Here is a 17,421-nt window from a genome sequence, read left to right as displayed (position 1 = left end):
GTGCTGACGACTTGCGCCCACATCACGGACCAGGAAGAACGAGGAAAAACACGCCCGGAAGAAGAATCCTGGGCTTCTTTTTCCAGGGATGTACTGCATGCACCCAAAATGAATTGATTTTTAAAATCCTAAGGCCTGCTCCAGCTCCATATAAATGGAGGAGGTCCATGTTGCAAGCTCTTTGGCACCTGGCACTGCAGAGGTCTAAACAAAACGAAACACTCTCCCTCATACATCAGCTCCTTGCTCCCAGCATACATGTCTAACCCTGACCCTGTGCCTACAGAATACACTCTTCTGTTATAGATATATGTTGAGAGGTTCAGCTTTGCTCGGCTGACACCATATATATAAGGTAACCAGACGTCCCGCTTTTGGCGGGACAGTCCTGATTTTTAACAAATTTTCCCGCGTTTTTAAAAAGTCTCGATTTTTGGAAAGAATGCATGACAAGCTAGGGTATACGGTTTTCAGCTGCCATGTGGCTATTTCGCCAGGATTGAGTTTTATCAATGGTGTCCCGCTTTACCAATGTTAAAATCTGGTCACCATACATATATAGTTAGATTCAACCCCTTTTATCCCGTGGGACGCCTGAATGCCTAAGGATGCTCTGTAGGATGTCAACTCCTTATAAAGAATGTGTTGGCTTATCTTGCTTAACACAATGACCAGCAAGGTGCTACCTGGAGACAGGTACTTTAAATATATTAAGGCTGCCTCAGCAGTCTCGCAAATCCTTGCTCCATTCAGTCATAAACTTTGTTGTTGGGTGCCTCTGAGTCCGGAGCAATTCATAGTCAATTCTACTCATCCAGCTGAGTGAAACACTGCCGGTCCCGGGCCATCCTTACAACTCTTCCTATGTTTAAGCCTCTTGTTGCAGCCTGTCAATCTACCTCAGGGAGGACCTTCCTCTTTCACTGCCCCCATGTCCTTTTCCAGGGACTGGTCTCTCCTGGCAACATGTCCAAAGTATGTAAGAAGTCTCTCGGCCATCCTTGCCTTTCAAGGAGCTTTCTGGCTGTACCTCTTCACCAGCACCACAATGCAATTCTTTTCTCTCCATGGGCACCTTCCACATGCATATGAGGCGATTGAAGATCGTCCTCAGAGTAACGTGTTTGCTTTTCAACACTTTTAGTATCGGTAGTTCCCAAAGCCATGATGGGGTGTGGTTTTTCTTTTCAGTTAAATAAAAAATCATTCACAGTATTTCTTTCCATTAGGCACGGGGAATTTCTCCAGTTTACAAAAAGGCAACACCTACACCCACCCATCTACTTCTGCCCTATGGGCTTCTCTGCCCTTTCTACAGATGCAAGAAATTAAGGGGAGCAGTTACCAGGTTGAGTCCAAAAGTACTGCTTCTAGGGTTACCATTCATTTGTGTGTGAAGAGGACCCGCTGTTGGCTGTTGTTATTCTAAACAAAGCATGTGTCTGGGCTCGGGAGAGGACTGCAGACAAGTTCTCTCTGTAATGCACTTGTCTGAGTCTTCTTAGGGTGCCGTCAGAAAAAAGCAAACGAACAAAACAAACTTATTGCCACCATTAAGACCTGGTGGCATATTGGGCTGCCAACTGCAAGGTCAGCAGTTTGAAAGCTGTGCATTGCAATCCCCTCACTGCACCTTCACGTATCCCACATTCTCCTGAAGCTTCCTATTTACATTCCTCCTCACTTGGATCAGCTGGTGGTCTGGAACTGCTGACCTGGTGGTTGGCAGCCCACCATGTACCCATTATGCCTTCGGGCCCTGTTAAGTTGCAAGGAAAGCCAAGATGGGTGTTGAATAAACAAAAGGCCACAATGAAATTTTACATGTCACAAAAGTCTGTCATTTCCCCAGTTGCAGTGGACAGAGCTTGTCATACAGTTGCTTCATTGCATGCCCTTTCCTGTCCTTTTTGAGAACATAGATACTTCCCATCAAAGGTGACCCCACTGCTGTTGTCCATCCCACTCAGAGCAGCCCCACCTGGGATAGACTAGAATGGTTCCACTGGGTTTTCTGCTATGTAATCTTTACATAGTAATGACTCAGCATTGGGCTCAGTGGTAACTAACCAACAGTCTTCATGGGAGCAGATTGCCAGCTCTTTTATCCACAGTGCTCCTGGGTGCATTTGAACCCCCAACCTTTAGGCCAATAGTCCAGATCCTTCCTACCATCCTTAACATAGTTCCAAAGTGAAATGTTCACTTTTCCTAGATGCCCAGGTAAATAAAGCAGTGTGGACAGAACTGAGTAAGCCACGTTGCGTGTGCTTGTTTCAATTCTTCTCAGGTTAGAGGGGGCTTCTGTTACTACTACCCTGCCTAATAGTTAAATAGACTTGGTGGCAGTGGATTGTTTGGTTGGCCTTTGAAACAGTGGTTGGATTTAATGAGTGACTATAAAATGTTTCCAGAATAATGGACTATGCGATATTGCATGTCTGTGTTCTTCTTAAGATCATCAACCTGACAGAAGAGCTTCTTAGTCGAATTCAACAGCTTCCAAGGTCATAATTGCAGAGGGGCAACTCCAATCTTAATTGAGCCATGGGGCTGCAGTCCATAGTTATGTGACATTTAAGCGCTAGGCCACTGAGACTTCTAAAAGTGAATTTCTGAGAAAGATGTTGAGATACAGAATAAATTTGTGATAAATGTGTTGTTTAACCTGTTTTGCAAAGGAGGACCGCTGTAGTTAAAATATTCTCCCAGACTGGTGAGAAATAATCCCTGGGATTGCCTTGCTACCTTCTCTCATCCCTGCTGCCCCCACCCCCACCCCACCCCCAGCAGTCTTTACATTGCCAGCCCAAACCTGAACCTGCTGTGGCTTGTGAATAGAATCCTCTGTAAATGGAAGAATGTCAGTGGTATGCATTTTTGAATCCGAATCTCTTCAGCTTTAAATGTCATCCTGAAATTCTGAATTACCAGTGCACACAGACAGTTTAACAAAAATAAACAGAAGAAACCAGTAAGGGCTTTTCAATTATTTATTTTGTGGATTCCGCACAGCCGAAGTTAGAGATAAAATTAACTGCCAGTTAAGTTCGGATACGACCGACAACCACCACCAAAAAAAAACCCCACAACAAACCCTTAAACACACAACACACACACGAATCAAAGCAAATTTCTGTAAGATCGTAACATAATCTTGTGCAGACTAATTTGTTAACATCTGTAAACAAATCAAACCGTGTGATTTACTTCGTTTCCCCAGGACAACGCCGCCGTGAGAAGAAGTGCCAGGCTCCCTGGTTCCAGACCCGGCGGCCGGCGGTTGCGGCTCCGAGTGCAGTCCTTGTCCTCCAACGCGAAAGCAGGGTGATGGCGGTCCTGCTCCGGACCAGCCCTCAACCGCTGAATGCCTTGTTACGGATTTTAGTTAACTGGGAGCGCCGTGTGCGTGGGAAGCGTTGGTTTTGTTTCTAAACAAGCTCAACTGCTGGTTACGCTACCTTGGGAGGGGAAAGGGGCAAAATCTCGAGTTCTAAACCGACTTCCTAAAATCGCAGGAGTCAACAGACTCCACCCGAAAGCACCTGGTCACGCGATTCTCCAAAATAGCACTCTGAACAGCCCGCGTGCGGAAGCGGACCGGCTCTCCAACCCACCACCCTCCAAGGCCCGAGTGAGAGTAGTCAGCGCACCACTGCAATGCCAATACCACCCAGCGTCTGTCTGTCCTTCTGCAACGCTCTTGCCGGCCGGCACGACTAACTGGTCTTTCTTCAGGCAACTTGAAGTCTAGCTTCCTCTGATAGGACTTGACCGGTGGGAACAAAAGTGCTTGCCACCTGCGGCCCCCGGTGAAGGCTTCAGATTTCAACCCTGAACCCCTGTCAAGCAGGTAATGCCCGTGGGGGCGGAAGTGCGGAGTCCCCGGGAAGGTCGCGCGGTGGGCTGGCCTCAGGCCCCAAGTAGGTCGAGCTGAACAACCCGGCCGCCCAGCCACGGCGCCTTAAGAGCCACACCGGCGCGGAGAACGCACAACTCCCGGAAGGGGATGCGCGCTTCCCGATCGAAGCAGCTGGAATCAACTCAGACCCCTAAAGCGTCCCAAAGCTTGGGGGTACATCCGCTCATGTCCCTTTAATTTTCTGAGGGTGAGGGCGACCACTGGAGTGCCGATTGTCCCTGCCTCTGGGCCAGAAGGTTCCCAATGTCCTCCTCTCTCGGGCCCCGCTCTCCCGGGGGCGCTGGGGCGCAGAGAAGCAAGGCAGGAGGCCGGGCTGAGGCGCGCCCCCAGGCCGGGCCCGGGCCTCCTTCACTTGGAAAATTGTGCCTGCGCGGCCGCCAGGCTCAAGCCGGCGGGAACCAGGTGAGGGAACTTGCAGACAGCGCAGGTGCAGAGGCCCGGGCCGCCCGAGCTGCCCCCAGCGCCGCCGCCTGGGAGTGCGAACTGGCCGCAGGGCGACTCGTCCAGCGCCAGGGACAGGTACTTGGCGGGGCGCAGCGCATCCGGGGGCCCCACGGCGCCGGGCGCCAGCAGCACCGAGCCCGGCGCGGCGGCGAGCAGCGGCAGGCCGGCCAGCAGCAGGCGCGGAGCGGCGGGCTGGTGGCCCTCTCCCAGGGCGCGGCGCAGCTCCTGCAGCGAGCTGCCCAGCAGCAGGATGTAGTTACGGGCGAGCAGCAGCGTGGCGATCTTGGAGAGCTTCCGGCCCGGCGCGCCCTGGCAGTGCGCCGCCGAGTAGGGCAGGATGACCTCCCGCAGCGCGTCCATGGCCAGGTTCAGGTCCTGCATGCGCTTCCGCTCGCGGCTGTTGATCTTGCGGCGCAGTTGCTGCTGCTGCTCCTCCTTGGCGTCCGTCCTGGCGCCCGTGTACGCACCCAGCCCCGACCCAGAGCCCCGACACTCGGCCGGTGCCTCTGGCTTCTCGCGCCCCGCCTTGGGGAGGAGGGGGACCGGCGTGGAAGACGAGGACGTGGAGGAAGAGGAGGGCGGCTGCCGGTAGCCCACTAGCTCATACACGGAGGCCCCGAGCTGCACATCTCCGGGCCTCTGTGGCCGCAGCATGGTCGTGGGGGCCGCGTTCACGCGAGCCTGGGAAACCGCATAGTACATCAAGGGAGTGGGGCGGGACGGCCGAGGGTGCCCTTGGGGAATGCCCTGGGGTGGGCCTATCGGCAGGCCGCCCCTCCCGCGGAGCTGCTCGCGCGGAGCCGGAAGGCTAGGCAGCAGCCCGGGCCGGACCTCTATAAACCGGGCTTGGGAACTGCGGGGCCGCGGGCGGCGGAGCACAACCAATCGGAGCGCGAAGCCGGGCAGAGGCGTACGCTCATTGGCCGCCGCGCCGTAGATGGGCTCCGAGGTGCTGCGAGCCACCTCTCAAGGAGGTCATTGTGAGCGCTTGGGCAAGGGTCTCAGAAAACTTCTTTTTGGGTTTTCCTGGAGGGCGAATCGCATTGGGTGAGGCTACATAAAACGAACGTGCCTCCATTTACCTACTCTCCGCCTCGCCTTTCAAAATGCAGCTAATTAAAAAAATGAAACATGGTCTTCTGGCAGGTTCAGAGAACTAAGTTTCCGGAGCCACAGCCAGTAGCTTTACTCCCTGCTACTGCCTTTCTTTCCCTCTCATCCCTTTGAGTCAAAGGTCTCGAGAGACCAAGAGGAGGCCCTTGGGGTTAAGTCTCTCTCCTACCCCTCCCAAAGGAGCGTTTGCTCTGTTTGTTCTATGAGACTTTTTAATTTGGGGGGATTCAGTGAAGCGAAACCTGTGGCCTTCTATCCGAAAACACACACTTGTATCTGGTGAGGGTGGACTCCATCTTTTTTGTCTCCATATGTGAAAGAGCACCACTTGGCGTGGCGGTGGCATTCCTCCACCACCAAAGCTACCACTGCAATTGTGGGCAGGGGGTAGCGAAATGGCAAGGGGAAGAGGGTCTTTGGGTAGCTACACTTCTAGATCTGTGCGGTCCAGTATGGTGCCCACTAACCACTTGCGGCTATTTAAATAAATTAAAAGGAACTTAAGTTTAAAATGTGTTCCCGCAGATAAACTAACTTCCCTTCAAGTGTTCCCAAGCCACAGGTGATTGGTGGCAGCCACATTGGACAGAGAGGCCTTGTAAACCATGTCTCTTGTTACGGAGCAGCAGGAAGAGGAAGTCAATAAGGAGATAAAACATAAAGCTGGAGCAGAGTTGTACCATCCACGTTCCCCACCCCAAGGCAAGGGTGCCCAGGAAGCAGAGGGAGACTCTCCCCATCACACACAGCCCCTTTTTGCTGTGGTATGTTCCTGAAGGTTGGTCCAACACTTGACTTCACACATCTCCTTGAGGAAGAGGGTCTCTTGGGAGAAATAATGAGAAATGCCTTGCGGTTTCCTGACTTACAGTTCAGTGAGCTTTGTGGGTCAGCTGGCTATAAGAATGAGTGAAACGCGAAGTGTATCAGAGCTCCAGGGTGGAGAAGGGCCGAGGCCTTATTCCTGAGTAGGAAGAAGCCTGAGACTAAGGAAAGTCGCTCTGCTGGAACTACGGCAAACATGTGAGTGCAGTGATTTGGGGGATGCCTTTATCTCTCTGAGACTCTGTTAAACCCGGTGTGAGCAAGTCAGCCCTGGTTCGTGAAGACCCCTTGCGTGTCAGGGAAGAATGGTCCCCCTAGGGTTTTCAGTGGCTGATGTTTTAGGCCACCAGGCCTTTCTTCCTAGGCACATTTAGGTCAGCTTAAACCTCTAGCAACCTTTTGGTCAGCCGCCCGGCATGTTATTTTTTTAGTATATTTTTTCTTATTATTGAAATTGGCATTGACTGGCTCAAGCCACTCCCATTAGCATTCTGACTGCGCACAGTCAAGAGTGGAATGCAGTAGGCATTACAAGAGTTAAATACATTGTCTCTCCGAAGATCATCACACATCAGACTGGCTGGAACAAAGCTCCACTGAATGGAAGGCCCCAACAGTAGGTAGTTCTCCTCTCACACAGATCTGGTGGCCAGGATCCAGGGTGTTGGCAGAGGGAGGGTGTCTCAGAGGACTCTAAGGAGGAAGGCGCCCCATGCTTCTCTCTTGGCTTCTGGTGTTGCCAACCATCCTTGGCTAGTAGATGCATCACTCCCTGCTCTGCCTCCATCATGACTCGGCCCTCTTCCTTGTGTGTCTCCATGTCTGTGTCTCTTCTCTGCTTACAAGCATGCAGTCTCATGGGATTAAGGGCCCACCTTGCTCCAGCAGGACCCTATTTTAACTCACGATACCTGCGACGACTCTATTTCGAAATGAAGTCAGGGTTTGAGGTTCTGGGAAGAACGTCGATTTGGGCGGCTGCTATCCAACTCAGAAGGAACCCTGGGGGCACGGTTGGGTAAGTACCTAGCTGCCAGCTGCAAGGCCAAGAGTTCCAACCCACCGAGAGAAAAAGATAAGGCTGCTCCCATAAAGATGTCTAGCTTTGGGAAATCCATGTGGGGTCGCGAGGAGTTGGAAGTAACACTTTGGCGGTGGGTTTGGATTCAACACAGAAGAGTCTGGGTGGTGAGAAAAATGAACGGCTGGGTGTTTGGATCCCCTCCCTGAGTAGTGCTTCGGAAGACAGGCCTGGCCACGTGCTTCTGACTCGATAGTCCTATAGAGCACTGGGACTCTGCACACGGGGTGGGGTGGGGGGGTTGTTGGAATCCACTCGGCAGCAACTACTAACAGTTGTTGTTATTGCTAGGTGCCATTGAGCCAGTTCTAACCTATAGCCACCTTGTGCACACTGCGCCATCCCCACAACTGTGCCTATGCTTGAGCACATCGTGGCAGCCCCTGTGCCAATCCATCTCCTTGAGGAGCCTCCTCTTTTTGCTGCCCCTCACTTCAAGCATGATGTCCTCCTCCAGGGACTGGTCTCTCCTGACAACTTGTCCAAAATATGTCACTATCCTGGCCTCTAAGAAGTCTCACTATCCTGGCCTCGAAGAAGCACTCTGGCTGTCCTTCTTCCAGACAGATTTATTTGTCCTTCTACCAGTCCGTGGTACTTTCAATATTCTTCACCAGCACTGCAATTCAAATCCGTCATTTCTTCTTCGGACTTCCTTACGCAATGTCCAATAGCAGTGCAGAGAGGTGCTGTAATGTACCTGGTGCTGCACGGGGCACACTGTGTGGGCACATGATTGGCACCAACAAAAGAAGAGCCGCCTTTCCTCCAGGCAAGGGGCCACTAGTAGGACACATGAGCATTTCAGTGCTGTCCGGTGAACGGCTCAAAGGGGACTGCAGGTGGCCGTGTGGACCCAGCCTGGGCACAGGACTTGGCGCTCACTGGAGCTGGTGACTTGGATGCCCCCACCCCTCGTGCCAGGCTGGAGCCCCAGTGCCAGGCAAGGCGTGACAGCTGACAAGGGCCAGCAAGTCACTGTGGCCACTGGCAGGGGCCCCAAAGGCTGTCTCACGGGGAGGCAGCTGCTGTGGCCTCCCACATTCAGGACATGCTTGCTGAGCTCCCTGTGTCCGCCATAACAACCACTCTTGTCTCTGCCTACAGGGGCTGGTGTGCGTCTGCCAGTGACGCCTGTCACCCCAGGAGGTGTGTGTGTCAGGCTTCCTTTTTCTTGTATAGAAACCTAAACTGTCTCCCAACCATTCCCCCAACCCTGCCACCCACCCCTTGCTCCACGGGGCCAAGAAGCTGGAGCCTTTGAAATGACAGACAAAGCGGACTCCATGCAGTGGTAAGTGGGTGAGAGGAAACGTGTGTTTTGGATGTCGCTCAGGCCACCTCCTCAGTCAGGACAAAGGCCGGCTGCCGGCTGCAGAGCCCCCCACTGCTCGAAGCCTCCGGTTGTGACTCAAGAGACCATCCTCCCTGGAAAGGCTGCCTAAGCGTAGAACATAGTTTTGGGTAAAGGGTGTTGTTCCAACTGGCTGCAGCTGAGACCTGGAAGAAAAAAATAATGGTCCATATATTAAATTGCTCCTTCCTTTTTCTTTCCTTCCTTCCTCCCTCCCTTCCTTCCTTCCTTTTTTTCCTCTTGTGTGTGTGTTTCAGGAGGGGGTGTCTTTGTGTCCTTATTCTTTTTCTTGTTTAATTTTTAAGGCCAACCTTAAAACTTGGCTTTTTGTGATTTGGATGAAAGTGGGCAGAGCAGACAGGCTTTCCTCTCAACAACTGGTACACATTTTGTAACATGCTACTTTCTTCTAAGAAGCTCAACATCTCAGGGGATGCATAGATTGCCCCAAAGTCAAAAACTCAAACCCCATGTGGAGGTGTGGGGTTTTGTGTGCTTGTTTGCTTATTTCTATCTGCACCAAGCCGAAGTGCTGGCCAGCCCATTCCGACTCCCGGGGAGCCTGTGGGACCGAGGAGAGCGGGGCCTTGTCATCGTTTCAATGCTGTACACCTTCAGGAAGCAGACGGCCGCTCCTTCTTGCTCAGAGCTGCTAATGGGTTCAGATCACCACCCTTTCCAGTATCCTTAACCAGTGGCTCACCAGGGCTCTTTTAAATTACCCACGCAGTGGTGAACTTCCCGCATGCTGTGAGAAGTGGCAGCAGGGACAGTGTTCCTGGGACAGGAAGGGTGGGCTCTGGAAGGGGCCACAGGGGGAGGGACACTCAGCTTCTTTTTGGATTGAGAGGAATCATGGAAGGAGATGGGGACGAGAAGATAGAACTCACTTGCAAAGTGTTCTTGGGTAGAGAGGAGCACCTCCGAGACACTGGTTCCCCTTTCACCTGGGGACCAGCCAGCCAGGATCTCACCCCATCTGTTGTGGTGGCTAGCTGCTGTCAAGTCAGCCCCTAGCTCCTGGTGACCCCATGGGCCTTGAGATCAGGTTGTTGCAATCCACACAGTCGGCATTGGTTGATTTTCAGAAATAGATGACTGGGCTTTTTTTTTTCCTTTTTTCGGTAGCCCATCTTAGTCTGGAAGCTCTGCTGAAACCAGCTGAGCATCATCACAACACATAAGCCTCCACCCTCAGACAGGTGGTGCGTGCACATGAGGTGCACATGAGGTGGGGCTGGGAAATGGAACCAGGGTCTTTTACATAGGAAGGAGCCCAGGTGCCGTAGTGGTTTCACATTGGGGCTGCTAACCACAAGGTCTGCAGTTTAAACCCGATAGTTGCTCTGCACGAGATAGGCGAGGCTTTCTACATAGAGTAGAAAGTAAAGAACGATAGTCTCCACAACCCACAGGGGCAGTTCTATCCTGTCCCATAGTGTCGTGATGAGCCAGCATCAATGTGGGCAGGGGGAATTCTACAGCTGAACCACTGTTGCCCTCCAAGTCGCACATAAGTTCAGGTAAACAAAAGTGCATGCTGGGAAATTTTGAAAGAAGATGGATTTTGTCCATTTCCAAAAGGCATCGGGGAACATTGATGAAGTTGTTCTGTGTTGGCCTGAGGGTGAGTGATAATGTTGTTATAAACCTGTATCACTTGCACCGTTCCAAGAGCGTAGGCAATAGTGCAGCATTCTCTTTTTTGCGTGTCAGTGACTAGAACATGAAGCATTTGTGTTTTGCCAATACCACAAAACCCAAAGCCAAAGCCACAGCCTGGAATTCTTTCTAACTCAGCAAACCCTGCTCCCAAGAGTGTTCAAGACTGTTCATCTTTGCAGAAGTAGACAGCCTCACCTTTCTCTCCAAAGTGGCTGGGGGGTAAGAGCTGCAGACCTTCTCCCTGTGGAGCTGCTGGGGACCTCCGGCCACCTGCCTTTCCGTTAGCAACCCCAGCACTCTAGTTCTAACATGTCAGCATCTCCATAGCTTTCATGATCTATATGCAAAAGGAGCTGGGTGGGGTGGGGGGGTGGCAGTTAGTAGGTGTGAGTTGAGCTGCACACCACAAGGTCACTCCAGTTGCTCTGCAGGAGAAAGACGCGGCTTTCTACTCCCTTAGAGAGGTACAGTCTCTATCTAGTGTGTCCTGTAGTGTAGTGTGAGTCAGCATTGCCTTGATGGCAGGGCTGCGGGTTTTGTTTTATACCTGAAAGAGACTCCCTTTTAAGAGCAATGTCAGTTGATCACAGTGAAAAAGAATAGAAGAAGAGAAGCACTTTTTTGGGTTTTAAAGATGACTGGAGATCTGTCCTGCCACCTCAATACCCAATAGCAGGTCGGTGGGGTTTTAGGCAGACAGACAGACTGTGGTAGCAGAGCTCGGAGTGAGGGTTATAAGGGTAACGATGAATCGAGATACAAATAGCCCCTTTAACGCGGTGGCTGGGGTTGGGGTGGGGGCAGAACAAAATATTCTTTGGGCCTCCCCAAAGTCACAGTAGCTGAAGCCAACGCTCCAAAGGCTTACACTGATACAATAAAAAGAGACAATTTGCTTAGAAGGCTGTGGCTAATTTATAACACAATGTCCAATGTCATGGTTAGTTTTGTTGCAAAAAAATTGGCAGTTTACCTCCGAGTCTCAGGCCGCCTGAAAAGCCGCGGAGCGATTCTGGCTGCGGCATCCCTTGCTAGCTGGATGTTCCAAATGGTTCAAATAAGCCCTTTCATAGAGATGCCGGGCCAAGTGCGCTCAAAGGAATGAGGGGAACAAAGGTGGCCCTGAAGTCATTTCCCCCGCACTGGGTCCAGCCATCCGGTTTCACTCTTTCCCCATTGAACGGGCAGAATGCGACCGGAAGAGCGTGATGAAAGAACAAACAGGTCGAATGTGTTTGGGGGAAGAATGGGGAAGGCCGGGGCACTGAGCTGCTAAACTTCCATTCTAGGTTTTCAGAAAGGAGTGAATGATGAATTATAGAAACCTGAAAGGTAATAAAATATGGGTCACTGAAGCGCTGAGGCCAAGTTCCTGAAACACCTGCAGTGGCGGAAGGTTCTGGAAGTCAGCGCAGCCTGCGGTCTCCGGGGCAGACACCCAGCCTGGGCACAGAAGGGGCCTGTTTGAAGCTCACCTGTTGTTTCCCGTTGGCTTGCGGGCCTGCCCCGTCTGTGAGAGCCAGGGCTGGATCCGACCCCGGATCAGACCACCAGCGGGGGGGAAAGGCAGTGTGAGGGCTTCCAGGGTGCAGCTAAGGAGACCGGAGCCTGGGCCACTGCCTGCCTCTTCCCGGGGCGGTCTGACCTGGAAATATCCAGGCAATGAAAAGGCCTAGCAGAGGGAAACAGGCATCTACAAGGTGGGACAGGGCTTCTGCTCCAAGGCTCGGCTTGTATCTTTCTCCCAAAGAAGAGGCCCGGCCCTTCAGATGGAGGTAAAAGCAAACCCTTCTTTTGTAACTGTTAGTCCGGGTTGACTAGAGAAACAAATTCAGACACTCACATGTGTATAAGAGCTTTATGGCCGCTTTGCAGACGCCTCCGCCTGAACTCGTAGTCTTGTCTGGTCCCTGTTGTGTCCAGCGATGGTCAACCTGACTGTGTTTTTCAACATAGCCGTCGATGGCGAGCCCCTCGGCCACGTTGCTTTCGAGCTGTGTGCAGACAAAGTTCCAAAGGCAGCAGAAAACTCCACACTCTGAGCACTGGGGAGAAAGGTTTTGGTTATAAAGGTTCCTGCTGTCACCGAATCATTCCAGGGTTTATGTGCCAGCGTGGTGACTTCACACACCATCATGGCACTGGTGGCAAGTCCATCTATGGAGAGAAATTTGAAGATGAGATCTTCATCCTGAAGGTCCTGGCATCCTGTCGATGGCAAATGCTGGGCCCAAGACGAACGGTTCCCAGTATTTTATCTGCAGCGCTGAGACTGAATGGTTGGATGGCCAGCACGTGGTCTTCGGTCAGGTGAAAGAAGGCATGAACACTGTGAAGCCATGGAGTATTTGGGTTCCAGCAATGGCAAGACCAGCAAGAAGGTCACCATTGCTGACTGTGGACAGCTCTAATTAAATTTGACCTGAATTTTCATGTTTTATCTTAAGCACCGGACCGTTCCTCGTGTAGCTTGGGAAATCACCCTCTGTTCCCAATGTGCTTGCAGTGTCGTTTAATCGTGTGCTCTCACTCCAGTTCTTCGGGTTTCCTACTTTCCTTATGCCCCCTGAGTCCAGCTGGAAAGCAGAGTTAAGTTTATGATTATGAAATAAAAGATAAATAATTTTTAAAAAAGAAAGAGGTTTATATACAAGAGCAGTTGAATACTGAGAAAACATCCCAGCCCAGTCCAGATCAAGTCCATAAGTCCAGTATTAGCCCATATGTCTGATACCAATATATAAATTCCTCTTCGGACTCACGAAACATGTGCAATGATGCCAAATGCAGGAAGATCACAGGCCAGTGGGTGGAAAGTCGTGTGGATCCAGTGGCAGTGGAAGCATCTCAGTGCTGGCAGGGTCTCCATGTGGCTTCTCTAGCTCCGAGGTTCTGGCAGCCATCAGCCTGTCTCTACTTGGCTTGTCAACAAGAATGTCTCCCAGGGACTGAGCATGTGTCCCGCCTCCAGAGAGCTGTTTTTATCTCCTTATGACCTCCAAATGAGGTCATCAAGCTACGACCTGATTGACAGGCTAGACTCCACCCCTTCTCTCCTAGTCCTCTCAAATTGACAACAGATGATGTACGACCACAGTAGCCTTCTCTACACTTGCTGGAGCCTCAATATCCTCCTTTGCAAAAGGGGATACTAGTATTATCTTCTTGTTAGCAGCTATGAAGTACCCCCCCCCCCCCCACACACACACACACAGTAATGGTGACCTGATGCCTGACAGGAGCAGATCATCCTCCACCCATGGGATCTTCAGAGGTAGATCACCAGGCCTTTCTTCCTAGCCCACCTTGGTCCAGAAACTCTACTGAAACCTTTCAGCATCACAGCCACACACACTTCCACTGTCAGCCGAGTGGCGGCTGTGCTTGAGGTGCATTGACCGGAAATCAAACCCGGTCCCAGCATGTTAAGTGAGAATTCTACCGCAGAGCCATCGCTAGCCCCAGGCAGGAAGAACAATACTAAGAAGCCTTCGCTGCCATCAAGTTGCTGTGGACTCATAGCAACCCTTTAGGACAGGGTAGAACTGCCTGCCCCTGTGGGTTTCTGAGACAGCAGGCCCGTTACAGGAATAGAAAAGCCCATCTTTGTGCCTCGGGAGAATAGAGGTTAATGCATTCGCTCAAGTGGACTAAGTAGACATCTACTAAGGGCTGCAACTGAGAAGGAAATGTAAGTAAGGTGCTTTGGGCAGAGCAGATGTGTGTTCAGCATCAGGCACCAGGGAGCCCCGATTTCATGGTTTTCATTAGGACAGAGCGGTGTCCCAGTTCCACTTGTCTGCAGCGCTTGCTTTTTCCTCCCCCCGGATGCGAGGATTTATGAGTCCCCTCTGTCTCTGCCCTCGTTGAGCACCACGGATGTGCCACCCATAATGTCCCTCTGTCTCAGAGACACTTTCCTGGACAGACTACACCCAAGTCCAGTAGAGTGGCCTCATTATGATCCCAGAGGCGAGCACAGAGACTGCAGGGCAACGTGGAGACAGCGGATCGCCTGGGTTCACTTCTCCCTCACCGATTAATTGTGCGATGTGGGACCAAACACTTAACATCTCAGGGCCTCGGTTTCCTCCACCTGTAACATGCAGGTAAAACTAGAGCTCACAGCCTGTGGGGGAAGATGAAGCAAGGACAGCATTACTGTTGGGGAAACCCACAGGGGCAGTTCTAGCCTGTCCTACAGGGTCACGGTGAGTCGATGTCAGGGAGTTTGGTGTTTGGTTTTGCATGGCTAGAATATTGTGTTTTTATTAAAATACTATCTTGACACAGTGTTGAGGCCCTGGCTGGAGGCTGGGCCCTCCCCTGTCTTGAAGAGCTGACTAAGTCCACTCTCCCACACTCCCCTTTCTCAGGCTCTCTTGTTCCTGGGCCACTATGCATCCAACCATACTGCCCTGGGACCAGGTACTCAACAACCAGGGACAGTCCCTACATCCCCCAAACCGGCAGAACTATTGGAAATACCCAATCACCAGGAAGCCCACAAGGCCTTGTTACCCCCATGTCCCTTGCCTTAAAACAGCCCTCTCCGAGGGCTCCCGAGGGCAGCCCTCCAGGTGGCCCTGACATGTGGCCTGCTGTGATCCTTCCAAGCAACTGTGAATCGAATAGATTTCTTTTTTCTTGGCAGCCATGTGTCCATGACTCTGTGTTTTCCCATACCTGATGGAACAAACCACAGGCATGCTCAAACAATGACGCCTTTGTTGGTATTAACTGCCAACGAGTTGTCCCTGACTCCTGGGACCTTGTGCACAACATAAATTGCTGCCGGGTTGGTTGCAGACCTAACAGGTGTGCTCTAGGGAGTTATTTGCCGATTTTCTTCAGCAAATCTCCAGGCCTTCCTTCCTAGTCCCTGTTAGTCTGGAAGCTCCATTGAAACCATTCTGCACCATGGCAACACACAAGCTTCCGTTGAGAGACAGGCAGTGGCTGTGCAGGAGGTGCCCTGGTCGAGAATCAAACCCAGCTCGCCTGCTTGGGAGGGAAGGATACACCTTTGTTAGCACGTTGTTAGCTGTTATCATCTGGTTTGCCTCTGAGCCTGATTCCTCATATGTAACTATGTCATATGTCATCTCGTTATTGAGTCCTAGTGACCCTATAGGACAGGGTAGAACTACGTGTTAAGTCCAGGTTGACTAGAGAAACAAATCCAGAGACACTCATGTATATGTGAGAGATCTTTATATCAAGACGTAATTAGGCATCAATAAAACATCCCTGCCCAGTCCTGATCAAGTCCATAAGTTCAATATTTGCCCCACGTCCAATATTAGCCCATCAATTCCTCTTCAGACTCATGCAGCACATGCAATGATATTGAATGCAGGCCTGTGGGTGGGAAGTCCTGTGGATCCAGTGGCAGTGGATGCATCTCCACGGCTCTTGCTGCCATCAGCGTGGCTCCATGTGGCTTGTCAACAGGAAGGTGAAACAGAGAGAGTGTGTCCAGAGAGGAAGAGAGAATGAATCCAAATGAAATGGCCATGCCCACAAGAAGGCATCACCAGGCTGGGATCTGATTGACAGGCTAGACCCCACCCCTTCATTATTATTTAACAAGTTGGCATGAAATTGTGTAACTACTACAAACTGCCCCTATGACTTTTTGGGACTGTAACTCTTTATGGGAGCACAAAACCTCACTTTTCTCTCAAGGAGCGGCTGGTGGTTTTGAACTGCCGACCTTGTGGTTAGCAGCCCAACTCATAACCCACAACACCAACAGGGCTCCTCTCCTTATATGTAAATGGGGCAGTAATACAAGCAGCAGCACGGTGAGCTGTTAAGAGGACTTTCAAGCTATGACTTTGAGTTACTTCTGAGACTGTTTACAGGAGTAGAACGCCCTGTCTTTTTCCTGCTGAGCGCCAGGTGGTTTCCTCCGCTGACCTTTCTAACTGCCACCCAACACGCAACCACTGCACTGCCAGGGCTCACAGCCATGCTGAAAACCAGGTTGGGCCATGTTTGCATCTTATGCATGTCCTTCTCTTTGAGGCTGAAGAAAGAGCAAGGTCTTCTTTGGAGGAAAGGAGGAGGAAGCAACTGAGGGCAGCCCCCCTACACGTGAAGGGCTATGCCTTGGCGAGGTGGGCAGATACAAGTGGTTGGCTGGCAGCCTGGGTGTCAGTACATGATCTGCCCCTGCCCCTGCCAGGGTGGGCTGGATGGGTGAGATCTGGAGGGGATGAGATTGCCTGGTAGCCAGTGGATGGAAAGGACCTGGGTGGAGATCTGGGCCACACCAGTCTTTTAACAAAGTCTCTGTGCTGCCATTCCCTCTGTGGAAGGCTGAGCCCAGCTCTGCTTACTGATTCTCAGAACACTCAGAACCCCTAATGGCATCCCTGTCCACTTTGATTTGCTTCCTTTTGTTTTTCTCATGATACTAGTTGAGTCAGCTTTGACTGATGGTGAGCTCAGGTACGATCGAACATGTTGTCTAGTCTTGTACCCCCTTCCCCACATGGGCATGCCTGACGTCCACTATTGGGGCCACGGTGTTTTGAGTGTCTTCCAACCTAGGGGGAGTCCTGGTGGCATAGCTGTGACATGTTGGGCTGCTAACTGCAAGGTTGGCAGTTCGAAACCACCAGTCACGCCCCTCCACTCTAGCTACAGTCTTGGAGACCCACAGAGGCGGTTCTACCCTGCCCTGTAAGGTCGCTCTGAGTTGGAAATGGCTCCGTGGCATGAGTGTTTTGGAATTTCCGTCCTAGGGAGTTCATCTACAGCCCACTATCCTTTTTGGAGGGATTTCCTGGCCTTTCTTCTTACTCTTAGTTTGGAAGCTCTGCTGAAACATATCTACTATGAAGCACCGTGAAATATCAGTGGCAGAGCTTCCAGTATCATAGAAACATGCAAGCCATCACAAGATGACACGTGGACAGAGGGGTGGGTAGTATCCACAGCTGATAACCCTTATCTAGTGCGTGCCTCCTTGTTTATGCATCTGCTCCCCTCCACTGCAGAGAGTAGCAT

General features: G+C 51.5%; 1 protein-coding gene and 1 pseudogene across 1 annotated transcript; one reads left to right on the top strand and one right to left on the bottom strand.

The window, feature by feature from the left end:
- Positions 1–2,979: 2,979 nt before the first annotated feature.
- On the bottom strand, positions 2,980–5,125 carry OLIG1 (oligodendrocyte transcription factor 1). Its single transcript, XM_004711298.2, has one exon. The coding sequence runs from the start codon at positions 5,066–5,068 to the stop codon at positions 4,271–4,273; it is 798 nt and encodes a 265-aa protein (XP_004711355.1). The 5' UTR covers positions 5,069–5,125; the 3' UTR covers positions 2,980–4,270.
- Positions 5,126–12,329: 7,204 nt separating this feature from the next.
- LOC101652003 lies at positions 12,330–12,815 on the top strand (annotated as a pseudogene).
- Positions 12,816–17,421: the final 4,606 nt, after the last annotated feature.

The sequence above is a fragment of the Echinops telfairi genome, unplaced genomic scaffold (genome assembly GCF_000313985.2).
Source record: "Echinops telfairi isolate 266 unplaced genomic scaffold, ASM31398v2 ScPeMD7_7469;HRSCAF=8507_0, whole genome shotgun sequence".
Lineage (NCBI taxonomy): Eukaryota > Metazoa > Chordata > Mammalia > Afrosoricida > Tenrecidae > Echinops > Echinops telfairi.
Note: the sequence above shows the minus strand (reverse complement) of the source record. Positions and strands in the feature narration are given on the sequence as shown.